At 43.6% G+C, this 18,222-nt stretch overlaps 1 protein-coding gene across 1 annotated transcript in view; it reads right to left on the bottom strand.

Moving 5' to 3' along the window:
- LOC146817966 (uncharacterized) overlaps positions 1-18,222 on the bottom strand; it is a 737,869-nt gene that overhangs the window by 439,286 nt on the left and 280,361 nt on the right. Inside the window, exon 4 of the mRNA XM_085611444.1 lies at positions 13,222-13,335. Coding sequence (XP_085467570.1) covers positions 13,222-13,335 — 114 coding nt within the window. The remainder of the gene's footprint in view (positions 1-13,221; positions 13,336-18,222) is intronic.

Genomic DNA, 18,222 nt, shown 5'->3' with positions numbered 1-18,222 from the left:
AATCTTTCGTCAGATTCTAAGGGAAGGTTTAGAAAGATTGCAGCTGCCCTGTAATTCAGTGCTCATGCAGTAAATCATATCTTTTGATAGCATTGAAGAAAAAAGAGTGCTGCAAGTTAGATACAATAGCACTTCTAAATCATCTTACTGACAATGGTCATAAGGTTTTACCTACAAAAATTAAGGACTGTAAGAAAGAAGTGATTTACCTTGGTCATCATGCTGAGAAGGGGTAAGGAAAGTGTCCATAGAACTGATTTCTGCAACCCTGAAGATGAATCCTTCAAGAGAAGGAAGTGCAGATATTTTGGGGAGTAGCTGGCTACTGTTGTCAGTGGATCCCAAACTTTGACCTGACGTGAAGTCTTTACTAAGTCTTGCTCGCAGTGACTTCGAGGATCCGGTGGAATTTGACAGTGAATGCATCAGAACCTTCTGAGAGCTCAGAGAAAATCTTTGTAGTGTACCCGCACTCGGAATGCCTGATTATGAGAATGTGTTTCTTTACTGCTGTGAGAAAGAAGGGTGTGCAATGTCTGTTCTTGTGCAAAAGCATGGTGAGGTAAATCAGACTGTTGCTTACTTCTGTGCTACATTTGATCCAGTAGCTCTAGCTCTTCCTGGTTGTTTGACGTTGGTTGCAGTTGTTGACCTTGCAATGTTAGGGAAATGTTGTGAGTTATTCACTCATTGTATTTGTCCTTCATTAATTTGAGATTTTACTGACCCATACTCGAACTTAGCATCTGTATCATCTATGTCACTAGGTATGGACAGATATACTGGCAGCTGAAAACGTTTCAGTTAAAAGGTTTAATACCCCAAACCCCGCCCTATTGCTTCCTAAACCAAACAATGATGAAGATGATGATAAAAATCCTGACCACAATTGTAATAAACGGACAGAGGTATGTGCTAGACCAATCACAGATATCAAAGTTGTCCCCTTTTTAATGGCTGTTCTGACTTTGTTTGTGGATGGATTTTGTATGAGGACCATCAAGGAGTATCAAAAACTTCTTATGCAGTCTGATCCATTTCTGAAACTGTTGAAGCATCATATTTGCCTGTTGTACCTTCAGCACTACTAGCAGAACTAATTACTCTGGTAAGAGCCTGATGCATAGTCAATGAACTGAATGTGATACTTTACACAGACTGCCAACATGGATTTGCAGTTGTACATGACTTTGGACAATTATGGTCACAAAGAGGATTCATGACATCCTCTGGTACTATTATACGAAACGGGTCATACATTTTGAAACTGTTGGAGGCTATTTTGCAACCAAGAGAGGTGTCAGCTGTAAGTGCATTGCTCAAAGGACTGGTCATCATCAGCAATCACTGTGCAGAGCAAGTTGCCAAATATTGCACTCTCGAAATTCTAACTGTCAAATCAAATGAGCAGAAACAGAAAAAAGAATGAGAACAATGTGAAATTGATGTTAAAACTGATGACACATATGATGTGAATTGTTTTTAGTGAATCCAGTACAGGCAACATTGAGTGAATTCAGAGAACCACATGAAGTAGTACCATGCAATGAAAAGAAAAGTTGAGGAAAGGCAGGTTTTAAAGAGGAACCATAACAATATTTAGATTACTTCAGGCTATCAGAATGTTTTACCAAACTCTATGCTTCAGGGTATGTCAAGCTACTTGCATGGTCAGACTGGTGTGGGCAGGGATAGTATGGTCAGATTATGTAAGAAATATTGGTATAATCCAAAATTCTGTGTATAATACGTTCAAATATATTCCTGCAATTGTCTGCTTGTTTTTTTAGATGTGTAGAGGCGTATCTGACTAGGAGAAGTTACAGCATGATTGTGGCCAAACTCCTGTTGAGGGAGTTATTACCATGGTTTGGCATGCCTAGTTTTATTGAAACAGACAGAGGAACTCATTTAAAAAACGAGATCCTAAAATTATTGTGCACTGCTGTCCGGATAAAACAGAGATTCTGTAGTAGCTACCATCCAGAAGCATCTGGAGTGGCTGAGAAGATGAATGGTACAATTCAATCTAAGCTCACCAAGGTGCATGCCTCAGCAAGTCTGGATTGGCCAGATGCTCTTCCTCTTGTTCTCGTGAGCATCAGAAGTACCCCAAACAAAAAGATTAGTCTCTTGGTTATGGGCAGAGCTGCTACTGCAAAAGGATTGGTCTGCAAAGAAAGAACTGGCAGTAATTAAATGGGATACGGTGAGAGTAACCTATCTGTGGGCCTGTACCAGACCCAATTTCCTTTCCTATCTTCTCCCAGGTAGATCTCCAGAATGCTATCTTTACCACAGGAATCCTTTTCAACTGGGCTCAATTGCCGGAGCTGTGACTAGCTAAGTCTGCAGCAAAAAAACATAAATGTGACTCCCTAAACAATGGCCTGGCTCTTCAGTCGCGGCTGCTCCCGTGAATCAGTAGTGGGGCGGAGAGGGGGTAGAATGGGGGGATAAAATTAAAAAAATTAAAATCACTTACTTGCCTGCCGGCTGGCAGGCTGCCTGCTGCCACCTCTCTTCCGTCCTCTTCCTGGCTTCTGTTGGAACAGGAAGCAGGAAGCAGGAGCTCTCCTAAGCCAATCACAACGCTGCATTGCAGCGTTGTGATTGGTAAGCACCCAGGCTCCAGTGAGCCAATCACAAAGCTGGTCCGATCGCTCTGGTTTGGCACTCAGATGGGGAATGGAAGTCTGTGTGTGTTTTTCACACAGGCTGTAATGCAGCCTGGGTGGAGAATATGCAAAGTGCACATTCATGCGCACTTAGGAGGGTGCCAAAACTCCTCCCGACTGCGCAGCATAGCCATGCCCCACAAAACTGCCCCAGCACAGAAAAATAAAATGATAATAACATCTTGTTATTATCATTTTATTTTTCCTTTTCTTCCATGCTGAAAGGCAGTGGGGTGACGCTCCTCTGCCTTAGCAGAGGAGCCACCCCAGTGGCTCTAGTGGGGCGACACTCCTCTGCCTTAGTGGAGGAGCCGCCCCTGTGGCTCTTGCTGTCCTACTTATTTAGAATCAGCCATTAGGTAAGCTGTGTCCCTTCCCACTGACTTTCAAAGTTAAAGCAAAAGAGAGATTTCAGAGACTGAGGCGGTAATTATGATGGCAGAAGGCCCGCCACTGCCAGCCATGCTGTGGAGGGCCCTCCGCCAGCTGTCAGACAGCAATTTTCCCCCCCGCTAAATTACGATGGCGGGGGGGATCACTTTTGGACCGTGTCGGTTGCAAAGACCGCCCACCATGCTTAAGCCACAGGCAATCTTACTGATTGCCTGGCGGAGAGGTCAGCATGCCTAAAAATGGTGGCGGTGCCTAGCAGGCACCGTCCGCCAAATTATGATGCTGGCTGTAGCCAGCCTTTGCATGGTGGCGAAACAGCCATGGAAAGGCTGGCGGGATTGGTTTTGGGGGCCCGTTGCGGGCCCCTCTTGTGTTGGGGGAGATGGTGGTGCACAGGATGTATCCATGGTACCCCCCTGCATTTCTCTGCAGGAAGTGGCAGGCACCACATGGTGTCTGCCACGTAGTGCAGGGAAATGCACTACATGCATTTTTAGCATTGCGGCGGGTGCTGCAGCCAGCAGCACCCGCCGCAATGTTAAATTATTGGATGCGACCACCATAGTGGCGGTCGCATCGTAATGTGGAGAGCGACACCGCCGCATGACGGGCGGGCGGTCCCAATCTCTACTACGATGGCAGGTGGACTCAAGTCCGCCCGCCATCGTAATGACCCCTAAGTTCTCTTCAATTCTATTTCACAGAACGTTGCAAGTCCTGCACCTGTCTTTTGGGAACCATTGTTTTTATGTGTGATATTCCATTGCATTTAATGTAACTAAACAATAAATACAAGTTACACAATACAAATATGTGGTAAATAAAAGCTAATACACAGGGTGTTACATAATATCCATGGCCAAAGCAGGCACCAACAATCAACTGCTTTGCTTTTCTCATACCTTTCAGGACCTCTCCTTCATTACTGACCAACTCATCTACAGCGCTTCGTGTCATCAAGCAGGCAGGGTGACTTCAGAATGCATGCTGTTCAAAACCATCTCCTGTGCTTGGATGTAATCACTAATGGCATTGTTGTCAGAGTGGGAGGGGGGAGGCATGAACGTTTCTAAATTCATGTTTGAAAACCATCACTTAAACAAAAATATGTTTTAACTGCACTGCTACAATTTGATTTACTAAGGTGAAATGGTTCTACAGGTCTATGAACTAAACGTTTTGAATTTTTAAAAGACTATCGTATTTGTACGCGTTTGCTGTCTTAAAAAATCAAGGTGTTCCTAAAGTTAAGGGCCTAGTTACTTCCTTTCCCTAACTGCAATTAACCTTTAAATAAGTGCTTGTTGTAGATTAAAAAAAAAATGTCATGTTAGTGCTGAGTCAAGTAAACAGCAGCCCAGTGCTGCTGCTGCCCAGGGGGCTGCATGTAAAGGTCAGGAGGGCCGCATGCGCCCCCTGGGCCGTACTTTGAGTATCACAGTTGTAGAGGCTGCTGGGGCCCCGCACACCCAGATTTCTAAGTTATGTGAATGGTAATTGCTAAGAACAATTACAATTTTTAACCCCCTGAGCAGGTTAAGGGCAGCCTAGCACCAGCCCTGGACTGCAATCTTTGGGGGTCTCAAGAGACCTTCATTTGATGACGAGCAGCAGCATCATATTTTCAAGCAGTCCTGGGCGTCTAGGGCATACGCTCTCTATTTCCTGGGGCTGCTTCTCAGTCCCTTCACAAGCTGCAAGCATCACTCTTTCCCAACTCGTTACCTGTGGCGAGTTGGGAAAGGGTGTGGTTACACACTACTTGTGAATGATTGTGGCCTTGTGACATGATGTCACGGAGTCATCAGACTCAGTGGCATTGGGTTACATGCATGCTGTAAACAGATAAACTGAACATGGTTTAATATGTGCAGAGTATCTGTTTACAGCATAGCTCCTCATTTTGATTGGAGGATGAGAGGGCACTACTCGGTATATATTTTAGTATGTGCAGAGTATCGGTTTACAGCATAGTTCCTTGTTTCTTGCCTTCCAGACCATACAACATTCCTGAATTCAGCTTATGAGGAGCATGACCACAAAATATGTATAAGGGCTTCATTTAGGTCATCATATCTCCAGACCGGGGGCCATGACGTAAGTTTCTATGTGGAACTTGTTGGGTGCCCAGTGCAAGTCTTGCAGTACTGTAAAGGAACTGAACTTAAGGCGTGCCTCTCTCATGCCTCTGTTTTGTGTGCTCAGTAAACGTGCCTCATCATTTTCTGTCCTTTCTTTAGTATGATTTGCAGTTTATCCATCAGTATTCTCTATAACGTCCTTGAGTATATAGTTCTTTAATTAGACCACTATGGATTCCAGAAGGCACTCCTTTGAAATTACACTATCTGTTCAGATAACCATGAATTGGAGACCCTGAGAGTACATAGAGCCCTGTGTCAAGGATTCTGCACAGACAATGCGTCAATTGTAGGTATTTCCTAGAGAGTACCAAACTCTTTCTGGAGTTCTTAAATGGTTTCAAGTTTTCATCTTCCAGCATGTGGCCCATGGTCAGAATCCCGTGATCCCACCACTCAGTCCACTCAGTCATGCTGTTGCCAATTAGAATTATTTTGTTGTTCCAGAGTGAAACTACGATTTGCAAGGAGCTGGTATAATTAAATAAATAAATAATACCTATTCCGTCATCTGTCGACTCCCCCCCGCCGTGCCCTGCCGCACCGCGCTTACCTGTGCCGGCCGCCCCTGGGAAGAGGGTCAAAGCCAGGTCCTTTGTTTCTTGCCTTCCAGACCATACAACATTCCTGAATTCAGCTTATGAGGAGCATGACCACAAAATATGTATAAGGGCTTCATTTAGGTGATCATATCTCCAGACCGGGGGCCATGACGTAAGTTTCTATGTGGAACTTGTTGGGTGCCCAGTGCAAGTCTTGCAGTACTGTAAAGGAACTGAACTTAAGGCGTGCCTCTCTCATGCCTCTGTTTTGTGTGCTCAGTAAACGTGCCTAATCATTTTCTGTCCTTTCTTTAGTATGATTTGCAGTTTATCCATCAGTATTCTCTATAACGTCCTTGAGTATATAGTTCTTTAATTAGACCACTATGGATTCCAGAAGGCACTCCTTTGAAATTACACTATCTGTTCAGATAACCATGAATTGGAGACCCTGAGAGTACATAGAGCCCTGTGTCAAGGATTCTGCACAGACAATGCGTCAATTGTAGGTATTTCCTAGAGAGTACCAAACTCTTTCTGGAGTTCTTAAATGGTTTCAAGTTTTCATCTTCCAGCATGTGGCCCATGGTCAGAATCCCGTGATCCCACCACTCAGTCCACTCAGTCATGCTGTTGCCAATTAGAATTATTTTGTTGTTCCAGAGTGGAACTACGATTTGCAAGGAGCTGGTATAATTAAATAAATAAATAATACCTATTCCGTCATCTGTCGACTCCCCCCCGCCGTGCCCTGCCGCACCGCGCTTACCTGTGCCGGCCGCCCCTGGGAAGAGGGTCCAAGCCAGGTCCTTTGTTTCTTGCCTTCCAGACCATACAACATTCCTGAATTCAGCTTATGAGGAGCATGACCACAAAATATGTATAATGGCTTCATTTAGGTCATCATATCTCCAGACCGGGGGCCATGTCGTAAGTTTCTATGTGGAACTTGTTGGGTGCCCAGTGCAAGTCTTGCAGTACTGTAAAGGAACTGAACTTAAGGCATGCCTCTTTCATCCCTCTGTTTTGTGTGCTCAGTAAATGTGCCCAATCATTTTTTTTCCTTTCTTTAGTTTGATTTGCTGTTTATCCATCAGAATTCTCTATAACGTCCTTGAGTATAGTTCTTCAATTAGACCACTATGGATTCCAGAAGTGACTCTTTTGAAATTACACTATCTCTTCAGATAACCATGAATTGGAGACCCTGAGAGTACATAGAGGCCTGTGCCACCTCTTATGCCCAGTTCAGAAAACTTCTCAAAACTTGGTTATTCTCCCAGGCATATAATTGAGCTCACTGTCTTGTGAATGCAACCGCCCCTACTTAGCGCCAAGAAACCGCCCGATGTATGTGCGCTCAATAAATAACTTTTAACATAACATAACATTCTGCACAGACAATGCATCAATTGTAGGTATTTCCTAGAGAGTACCAAACTCTTTCTGGAGTTCTTAAATGGTTTCAAGTTTTCATCTTCCAGCATGTGGCCCATGGTCAGAATCCCATGATCCCACCACTCAGTCACTCAGTCATGCTGTCGCCAGTTGGAATTGCTTTCTTGTGCTAGAGCGGAGCAATGAAATGCTAGGAGTTGTTAAGTTTTAGCAATTTATAAATCAAGTCCCATATTGTTTTATTCGCTTCCTGGATGGGGTTGTTGGCATCACAGGAAAGTTTCTACTGCCATACTGAATAGCAGGGCCCGTGAGCACACCACCTAGCATCTTTCTATGAATTGACAGACTAGAGTTTCGAGGTTTAAACAGAAGTGAAAGGCAAATAAGGACAAGTAGTGCTCCTTATAAAAGAAAATAACGCACAGGAGATGTAGGCCGCCTAATTCTGTACAACATATATTTTTGCTGTGTTCACCCTCAGTGGATTTGTGTCCCATGCCTAGTTTTTAACTTTCTTGCCCATTTTATCATCAGGGTCCGTAGAACACAAATAGGCAGCATACCAAACACATAATGAATCTAGGTGCCACCACCATCTTTCATTTAAATTCTGCCCACAGGATAACAGCAACTTTTCTAACTTCACATGTTCTGTAATCAATTTTTCCAGTAAGATGGTGATATACGTCAAATCACAGTGGGTTGGGGCATCCACTGTGGTACAAGTGACTGGGAGTATGTGTGTATATTGCCCTACACTGGGAGTACAGTGTCACACTCAGTATCACCCTCCTAGTCCCCAAGGGAGCTAGGTGTGGAGGAGAGCCATCAGCAGGTGGGCATTTTCCCTTCTAGTCGAGTTATACTTCTGCCAACACATTGAATGTTAATTAAAACAGTTGTGTTGGATCTGGCCCTTTTTGCAGAGTCATCCCCAAACATTTTGTCTTCTTCCTCCCATTTCTTCTGACCTGTTTTTGTTGGCTTTTGGACTTGTTCACTGGCTACAATTCTTCCATGTGACCTGACGCCACTGTTGCAACTACAATGCGAGTTCCATCGGACCGTTCATCTCACCCATCGAGGCACCGTTATTTACCCAACGTGGAATTTTCCCACCCTGATCCCGGCTGGGATCCAACCTACCACATCGTGCTGCCTCCATTCACTCCACGCAGGTGCCACTCCCCGCCCTACTGAGTTCCAGGATAGATATCCCGGATGGGATACCCGCATCTTCTGGTCCCTGGACGCTAATCGTTTGCGTTATCCTACGCCACGGTTTTACAGCTACCTACCGCCCGACGGCCATCACTTCTACCTTGCTTATTCCCTCTACCGTGATCATTGCTAACTTCCCAGGCGCCCGTTCCATCGCCTTGTCCTGATGAGATCCCTCTATCTCTTAGGGATCGAAACGTTGTCGACACACGTCTAACACTACAATTTGTATCGTATTATTGAGTATCAGATGCTAATTAATTGTGACTTTGTTTATCTATATTTCCACACAGTCTAAAAAGTCACTTTTTAAGTCACTTGTCTGTGGTAAGGAAATCGGCTGATTTCCTTTTACCCCGTCACAGTTTGCTCACTCACCCTTTTCGTATTAATTTTGCTTCTAATTCATTGAAAATAAATTGTTTTTATTTTCCTGTATACACGCATAATTCAAATTTCTTGATTGTGAAAATTGTGATATTGCACCTATCCTACATATATGGGACCTTTGTTCTTCCTAATATATGCCTACTCTTGGTCCCATCTGACTATTAGGGTGAAACCCCAAAACCAGTCCTAGGATGCTTGTTTCCGGTCCAGGGAGGACCTGGCTTGGCAGTTCGGACTGGACTGTTCCCATGAGGCACAGGGATAAGACTGATTTGCATATGGCCAGGTCTAAACTGGGGTGGCATGGTGAGCAAAAGAATGATGGATTTAACCCAGATCTCTTGACTGGAGGTGAATGTTTTGATTTGTTCTGCATTCCGTCCATCAATTGTGTGTCTTTTGTTTTCTCGCCCTAAGTGCGCCAGGTATGCCCAGACGTGGGTCCTGGGCTCACTGTGCCACTGGAATCAAGCTATCCTGGCTGAAGAGGGGTGAAACCCCGAAACCGGACCTAGGATGCTTGTTTCCGGTCCAGGGAGGACCTGGCTTGGCAGTTCGGGCTGGACTGTTCCCATGAGGCACAGGGTCAAGACTGATTTGCATATGGCCAGGTCTAATCTGGGGTGGCATGGTGAGCAAAAGAATGATGGATTTAACCCAGATCTCTTGACTGGGGGTGAATGTTTTGATTTGTTCTGCATTCCGTCCATCAATTGTGTGTCTTTTGCTTTCTCGCCCTAAGTGCGCCAGGTATGCCCAGATGTGGGTCCTGGGCTCACTGTGCCACTGGAATCAAGCTATCCTGGCTGAAGAGGGGTGAAACCCCGAAACCGGTCCTAAGATGCTTGTTTCCGGTCCAGGGAGGACCTGGCTTGGCAGTTCGGGCTGGACTATTCCCATGAGGCACAGGGTTAAGACTGATTTGCATATGGCCAGGTCTAAACTGGGGTTGCATGGTGAGCAAAAGAATGATGGATTTAACCCAGATCTCTTGTCTGGGGGTGAATGTTTTGAAATGTTCTGCATTCCGTCCATCAATTGTGCGTCTTTTGCTTTCTCGCCCTAAGTGCGCCAGGGATGCCCAGACGTGGGTCCTGGGCTCACTGTGCCACTGGAATCAAGCTATCATGGCTGAAGAGGGGTGAAACCACGAAACCTGTCCTAGGATGCTTGTTTCCGGTCCAGGGAGGACCTGGCTTGGCAGTTCGGGCTGGATTGTTCCCATGAGGCACAGGGTCAAGACTGATTTGCATATGGCCGGGTCTAAACTGGGGTGGCATGGTGAGCAAAAGAATGATGGATTTAACCCAGATCTCTTGACTGGGGGTGAATGTTTTGATTTGTTCTGCTGCCGCCCAAAAGAACTGAAAGGTTCTTTAACATTTACGTTATACCTGTCAACGATAGACAATTTTCTAACAAGACCCTCCGAACGTACTTCTTCCCTTTTGGACATTTTTGACTCCATGTTCAAGAAATGGCAAGTCTTGGAACCCTTCTCTGCGTTTGTTTTGTCTGCTTTTCTTTCTCTATTTCTTGGTCACATGAAATGTGATTATTGGCGAATTCACTGTCCAACTGGAAGCTTAGAATTTGGGTAGGGCCAAGGAAAGTGCAGCAGACTTGAAAAACAAGCTCGGGATAGGAGGATGGGTCTGTCGGACCAGTGTGTAAACATCGCACGTATTCAGTATAATGTAGACACTGTCGAGTTGTGAAACTTGTTCCGAGTTCGTTGATCATTGGCTAATTCACTGGCCAATCGGAAGCTTTGTATCATTGTAGGGTTAAGAGAAGTGCTGCGGACTTGAATAGCAAACACCGGATAGGCGGATGTGTGTGTCAGACCAGTGTGTAAACTTCATACGCATTCAGTATAATGTAGATACTGTCGAGTTTGAAACTTGTTCTGAGCTCTGTGATCATTGGCTAATTGAAATCACTGACCAATTGGAAGCTTTGTATCATTGTAGGGTTAAGGGAAGTGCTGTGGACTTGAATAGCAAGCACTGGATGGGTGTATCGGACCAAAGTGTAAATTTTGCACGTATTCAGTATAATGTAGACTTGATAGATTGGGAAAGTACATTATTAATCACATGATGGATTAATTGGTATGGTAGAGCGAAGTGTGATTTTCGCACTCATTTGGTACAACTTAGATGTGATATCTAAACTAGCCACCATCAAGATAAACAAACCTGTTACTATGTGTATAATTGGTCCGTAAATTGACCAATTAGTTGCGTTGGTTTTAAATAGGGTTAAGATGAACTCAATAGAGATTAGTAGCTAACATTTGATAGATAGAAGAGTGCGGCAGACCAGAGTGGAAACATCAATAAGACTCTCTTAATTACACAAGCACTGATTGACTTATCTATAATCATGAATCTCTCATTGGCTAAAGAACAGGCTTTAAAAGATGATTGAATGCCTCGCTTTATTCACACTCGGAACCAGGTATATGGTAGTTGTCTTTTGAATATATGCAAGTAAAATACAAGTAAGTGCTCGAGAACTATTGTGCTTGAAGTTAGCATAGGATGGAATGGCGGTTGGGATTATTGATAATGTCTTTTATTTCCAAGTCAGAGACGCATTGTAAAAATATGAGGTTGTACATTAGTTAAATACTGATAAATATTGAGTGTAGCTTATAGGTTGTCAGTGGTTAATGGTTTTTGTAAAAAGTCATGCTGCCTTGCACTTATTTGAGACATCAAGGTTCTTTTTGGATTACTTAGGGAAGATACAAAAATAGTTTCCTGTCTTTTCGTTATTTACAATACAGTGATGAATAGTATCAGGCTATAATGGCTGTGTAGGTAGAATGAGATGCATATCATTCAATCAATCGATGTTGTAGACTGGTCTTTGTTCACTTTGAAACAAATATGCTTTTGTTTTAGTTGCCCAAAAATTAATTTCTTTTCAATTTGGCGGAAAGAGGTCTAAAAAATATACAGTGGAGTTGAACACAAAAAGAATTGAGGACGTACTTTGGATTTAAGTGGCTAATATATTTCAGGATTACAATTTGATTAAAATAATTTTGTGGGGATCCTAAACCGTTATGTTTTATATTCAATACAGACTATCGTCTGGGTTTGATTCATTATCAACGCCAGGCTCAGCTAGAGAAGTTACTCCTGGTTCAGAGCATTGACTAACAAGTGAGTTTTTAGGAAAATGAGTATGAACTATTTGTGGCTGTGAAAATTGATCAACTATTGATAGGTGCTGTTTATAGCACTATTACTTTTGTTATATCCTCTAATTCCAACTTTATTGAATCTCGCAAAAATCTTAACTATTTGATATTGGGGGTATTCTGGAGAAAATAAGTGATAAAATTTGATTTATAAACGTGTGGTGATCAACCAAACATGACAAATCGATCTGCAGTTCATGGATTCAGTCAAGCTATTTTATTTGATGTTTATTCAAGGAATTATTCATTATATAGAAACCCCTTGAAAGTATATTGGTTGAAGTTTTGTCTTCAACATATATCAAAATCTTTTCTACAATTGCTTAATGTAGATTTTTTGACCTTTAAAAAAAAAAATGTTTATATGATGAGGTTATGTAGATGGAGTCGCAGTCGGTTTATATTGATTATTTGTTCATTAATGCATGGAACTGATGTGGATGAGTAACGATTGTAAGTGTGTGTGTGTGTGTGTATATATATATATATATATATATATATATATATATATATCTGATCACAAAATGTTTTGTATATCTATTTTTTTAAAATCAGCCCTTATGAAGTCCGCAAGGACGAAACGCGTTGGCTGGGCTGATTGTTTGCATCTACAGAAGAAAATAAATACATCAAGGTATGTTACATCAACATTACGCAACTCCTGTGTATCACTAATGAAAGTTCACATGATTTTGGTCAAATGATTTATATATGTGATGTATATCAATTTTTTTCTCAATAATGGAAATGTAAAAGTAGGTAAAGTACAAAAGCGATTATGACATAGCTCTTTACTATCAAAGCGAATATATATTTGGATAATAGATGCTCCTGTTCTGTAGGTGTTAAGAGGCTTTCTTTGAGTGGTTCAGTGGCGGTTGAATCACAAACAGTTGAGTGTCTGTGTTCAGTTAATAAATAAATACTGATGAGTACTAGTGTGACTGTCCTATACCCTTACTGCCTTTCCTTTATATAAATAACAAGTTGCAATAGTGGTTTTGGTCTTTTTTGGTTGTGCTAGTTACTTTCTTGTTTTTACATTCTTTATTTTCACATGGAATCCATCTTTGATAGCTTTGCAAACAAAACAGTGGCTTACATGGCAGCAACTGTGAAACTTTTACTCATTTTTAAAGAACAGCATCCGCCAATAAGAACTGAAAGGTTATTTCACATTCACCTTATACATGTCAATGATAGACAATTTTCTAACAAGAACCTCCTAATTTAGAACATACTTCTTCCCTTTCGGATATTTTTGAATCGTTCTCTCCATCTTCAATAAATGGCAAGTCTTGGAACCCTTCTCTGCGTTTGTTTTGTCTGCTTTTCTTTCTCTGTTTCTTGGTCACCTGAAAACACACAAATGGGAAAAAAAAATGTTTCAAGGGGTTATCCTAGACTACAACACTGTCACCCAATTTAATTCCATTATGCAAATGTGGAAAATTATGTTTCAGATACTAAAAGAGATGTGACCAATGTATTGCTTTACAAGAAATACATCTAGTTTAATTTTGCAAGGCTAGACAGAGTATGATAGAGGCTGCAATCTGTTTTTCGCTTCATGTATTTTTGCTGTTATATATACTGAGGACTTGGTCTAAAGACGTTAGAGCTAGTGCTAAAGGAATGAGATATCATAAGACTTTTTTAAGGCATGGGGAGATTGAGGGCTTAATTACGAGTTTGGCGGTCCATTGGACCTCCATACCCATGGTGGAGGGGCAGTGGCAGTTGGGGACCGCCGCACCGACTGTCCGACCTCTGTATTATGACTACGGCAGTCGGACTGCCATAGGAAAGCCGCATCTGCCGGGGAGCCACAATCCTGGGAAGTGTCACGGTGGTCTGAGGCCCCAATATGCTTGAACGTCCTGCTGCAGCACCGCCAAGCACATTATGAGCTTACTCACCACCAGCGGTCTCATGGCTGTGCTCACACCATGAAAATGCTGGGGGTGAGGAAACTAGGGGGCCCTCCAGGTCCCCTGTCGCCTCTGGGCCTGAGGATACATGCAGGTGGCACATGGGGTGCCCCTGTGTGCATGCACCCCCTTTCCTGCACAGCATAGACTGCACAGTCCATGCCGTGCAGGAACGGGCTTTGGCGTTCCCATTACGGTGCCTTTCTAATAGGCACTTCCGTGGGAACGCCTGCCAGACCAAGAGGAAACTCACAATCTGGTGGGCAGGCGGTGGCCATATTTGGCAGTGTGGGAGCGCGGTGCAGGCTCCAACCAACTCGTATTCGGGCCCTAAGTCTTTTTTTACCCAGAATGACAGGGTAAGGAGCCAAGGCCAGGAGTTGAACTTGGTTTTCTACCTCCTAAGTCAGCACCTCTGGCCGCTAGGCTACATCTCCTCCTTTTATGTCCCAGGTACCTAGTCAATCATGGCTCTGGAACCAAAAATAAAGCATTCTTCCCAGCACTTTAAAGGAATGAACTCACAAATTCACAGTGGCCCAATAGCAATTGACTCAGGCCTTACAGAGCAGAGCTATCCCTCCTTAGGTGGCATAGGGCTCACAAGTTGTATCTTGGTGCCCCATAGCTATCTATAGGGGCAAAACGACCTTACAGACACAGTTAACAGTGCTTTCACAACAGCAGAACTATCATTCCCAAGGCATATATCCTTCAAGCTCCGACTACATCAATAACGTTTAAGCTACAATGACATTTCAAGCACAGGCAGCAGCATAGCAGTTCATAGGTTAGAAAGACAGTTCTCTCTGAAGTTCTACCTATAATGTGGAGCGATCTGACAGGCTAGCCACATTTTTCATGTTCTCCAAGGGGTTGCACTTTGCTCTGTGGCAGAAAACAGGGATAACACATACTGTTTGGCAGCACGTTGGAGCTGGCAACATGGAGCACTTACCACTTTTGTGTTTGGCAGCAGGTAAGCGCCTCTCCTACTGTTTTAGGGTTCCAGCATTAAAACCATGGGGAATAAAGAAAAGGGATATATTCTAAGTGGTGGCAGCTATCTTTTGTACTTGTGGGGATTGAAGCGTTCTTACAACACAATTACACACACGTGCATACTGACACACTCTCACACCCACCCTTTCACAACCACACACGTGCGAATACTCACATGTGCTCACATCCACTCATTCATAAACACACACATAAATACTCCCACCCACCCACCCACCTTCAAGCACACTAAGATACTAACGCATACATACAGTCAAACATTCAGTAAAACACTTAGGGGCAGATTTACAAGCCCCCTGTGCCACCAGTACGTACTGGTGGCGCATGTTACTGCTCCATATTTACAAGGACAGGAAAAGCCACCCTGTGTGACTTTTCCTGTCCTTGTAAATACGGCCCCTTTACACACAGCACTTTGTGTGAAAGGGGCGTTCCATGGGTGTTGCTGTGGGTGTTCCCACAAAACACCCATGGAACAAGACACATTTACAGATTTGCGAGGATTCGTAAACCTTGAAATGCGTCAGTATGGGTGGCGTAGCGAGACGCAACTAGGAGAAATGTTTTTATTTCTCCTCGTATTTTCCTCTTTCAATGCGTGCTGCATTCTACAGCACACATTGAAAGAGGAAAATGCCTGTAGTGATTGTTTTTGTGCAGGAAGGTGCCCCTTTCTGCACAAAAGCAATCTCCCATGACGTAGGCATCCTTGCACCATGGGGCAGGGGTACCTGCACCGGTGCATGGCAGCAGTTTGTGCGCCAGCAGAGCGGAGAGCACAGGAATACGACATATTGTAAATATGTTGCATTTCTGTGCACTGAAAGTGTCGCAGCGTGGCGCAGCCAAAGGGCTTGTGTTGCTGCGCTGCGACACTTCCTTGTAAATCTGCCCCTTACATGTCAGGCCTTAAGGTCATGGTTCCACTTAGAAGGCAGCACCTGCAGGGGGTGGGACGCAGAAGAATGACGGATCGGGTTGGGTATGGCAGTTTCAAGCAAGAGAAGCCAGAAAAACCTGCTGCTTCCTCTCGGTGTCTAACCTTGTCAAGTTTCGGCCGGTTTTAAAATCTTTAGCAGAACTGACTAATTTCATGTTTTTGATTTTCAGTAATGCTCCTAGAGGCAAATAGTGCTCTTCCTGCCAATGCAATGGTAAAGTACAGACTGTATACCACTAGGCTGCAAGGGTGTGTGCATTGGCGCATTGCAGCCTAAAGTGCGCCAGCGGCATTGAGAGAAAAACGACGTCATATATTTTGCTGCTGCGCTGCTTGAATTTTTAGCAAATCTGTGCCTAAATTACTAATTTCCTGGCGAGCAAAGAAGATGTTCACCGGGAAATTCGGATTTTTTGATTTACGTGTTACACAAGTAAAATTGTTAAATTGCATCATTAGTGCAAATCCCTTGAATAGGTCTATAATTACAAAAGGTAAGTAGTGCAAACCTATCTGACAAATTTCATCTGCAGCTACGATCCATAATAAATCTGTACCTTCAGGGAATCGAAAGGGTGCTCACCCCAGCAGGTGAAGCAAAGAGTGTTGGTAGCCACTGTAGTGGGAGAAAAGGGAATGGCAGTCCTTACGGGTAGAGAGACTTGGGTCGCATTCCCTGCAAGGGTTGATATGGACTGATGACTGCTGCAAGGAGGGAGGTGGGGGATGGAAGCCCATTTATGTGGAGAACACTAAAAGATCTGTTGTCGGCCATGCTGAGAGAGTAAACGTGTGGATGAGATAAAAGGTTGGAAGCGTCTGCAAGCAGGCAGACATCTCCTGTAGGGGTGGGGGGACAGGAGTAGCTGGGACCTTTCTATATGCTACTTCAACTATGCTCAACCATAGATTCTTCGTTTATAAATAACTTGTTTTGCTTGCATATGATTCCCCTATATGCAGCAATAGGTTTTGCAATAACGCACGGACTCTTCCCCCTGCTCCAGACACACTGTGCTGCTGAGGATGAACCACAGTACTAGATGAGAGTTTTCTGGAATACATTGTGGGGGACTCCAGTTGTACACTTCATTGTGCGTGGGCTGAAACTGAAAAGAGTACATCAAACAACTATATGCGCCAAAAAAATGTGTAGTAGTGTGGCACACTATGTGGTCATAAAATTAGAGAGTTCTTAAGACTCCCAGCCCCCTCATGACTCTACCTGTAGCCCAATTTGTGATGCAAACTGAATATTTGGAGGAGATTGCTATCTTAGATGTCTAAAAGCAGTGTGTGTAAAATATTGAATTATTCCGATTAGAGAGTATGACACAGAATTTGACCAAATCATTAAAAAAATCATATGTTCATTCTTTTTTCAGATTTTCACAAACCAGACATTGTTCCAATTGGTCAGCTTAGAACAACAATCTACCACCGGAACTTCTTATCGAAATTGTTCCATTGTGTAACCTCCCAAGCTTTACTACATGGAATGCTTCCTACTACTCTCTCCCCTGCAGAGTACGGAGTCGTCCGTCATGCATCGGCAACTACATAATCCTGATATTTGAGTAATTGCCTCATCTGAAAAGAGTCCAATAATTCTGTGTTTTAGGCACAAATGCGTCTCAGTATTAAGGAACATTGTGAAATCTAATTGACAATATATTAAATGAGCATTGACAACACCAGTAGGTCTCGCCTATGCAAGAGCTATTGGCTTTGCTAATGTGCTTTAGCCATGCTGCACACCAGCGTGGCTGCTGTTCAGCATGGCTAAACGTTAGTGGTGTAAAGAAGAGTGGAGTGGAGTGCCGTAGAGGGGAGTGGCATAAAGTGGAGAAGAGTGGAGTATTATGTAGTGGTGTAGTGCAGCAAAGGGTGGCGAAGACTGGAGTAGAGTGGTGTAGAGTGATGTGTTTTGGAGTAATGTAGAGTGTCGTGGAGTGGTGTAGTGTGGAGTGGCATAGAGTGGTGTGGCATAGAGTGGTGTGGCATAGAGTGTTGTGGAGTGGCAGAGCATAGAGTGGGGTAGAGTGTAATGGAGTGGAGTGACAGAGTGGAGTAGAGTGTTTTAGAATGGAGTAGAATGTTGTAGAGTGAATCGGCACAGAGAATCAGAGTGGAGTGGCCTAGCGTGGAGTAGAGTGTCATAGTGTGTCGTAGAGTGGAGTGTAAAGCATCAGAGAGAGTTGCAGAGTGGAGAAGAGTAGAGTGGCATAGAGTGGAGTAGATTGTTGTAGTGTGGAGTGGCGTAGAGTGTCGTGGCTGGAGTAGAGTGGATGGCCGCTGGGCAAAGGGCTACAGAGTAGAATAGAGTGGAGTAGATTGTCGTGGAGTGGCAT

Source organism: Triturus cristatus, chromosome 6 (genome assembly GCF_964204655.1).
Source record: "Triturus cristatus chromosome 6, aTriCri1.1, whole genome shotgun sequence".
NCBI classification, from domain to species: Eukaryota; Metazoa; Chordata; class Amphibia; order Caudata; family Salamandridae; genus Triturus; species Triturus cristatus.
Note: the sequence above shows the minus strand (reverse complement) of the source record. Positions and strands in the feature narration are given on the sequence as shown.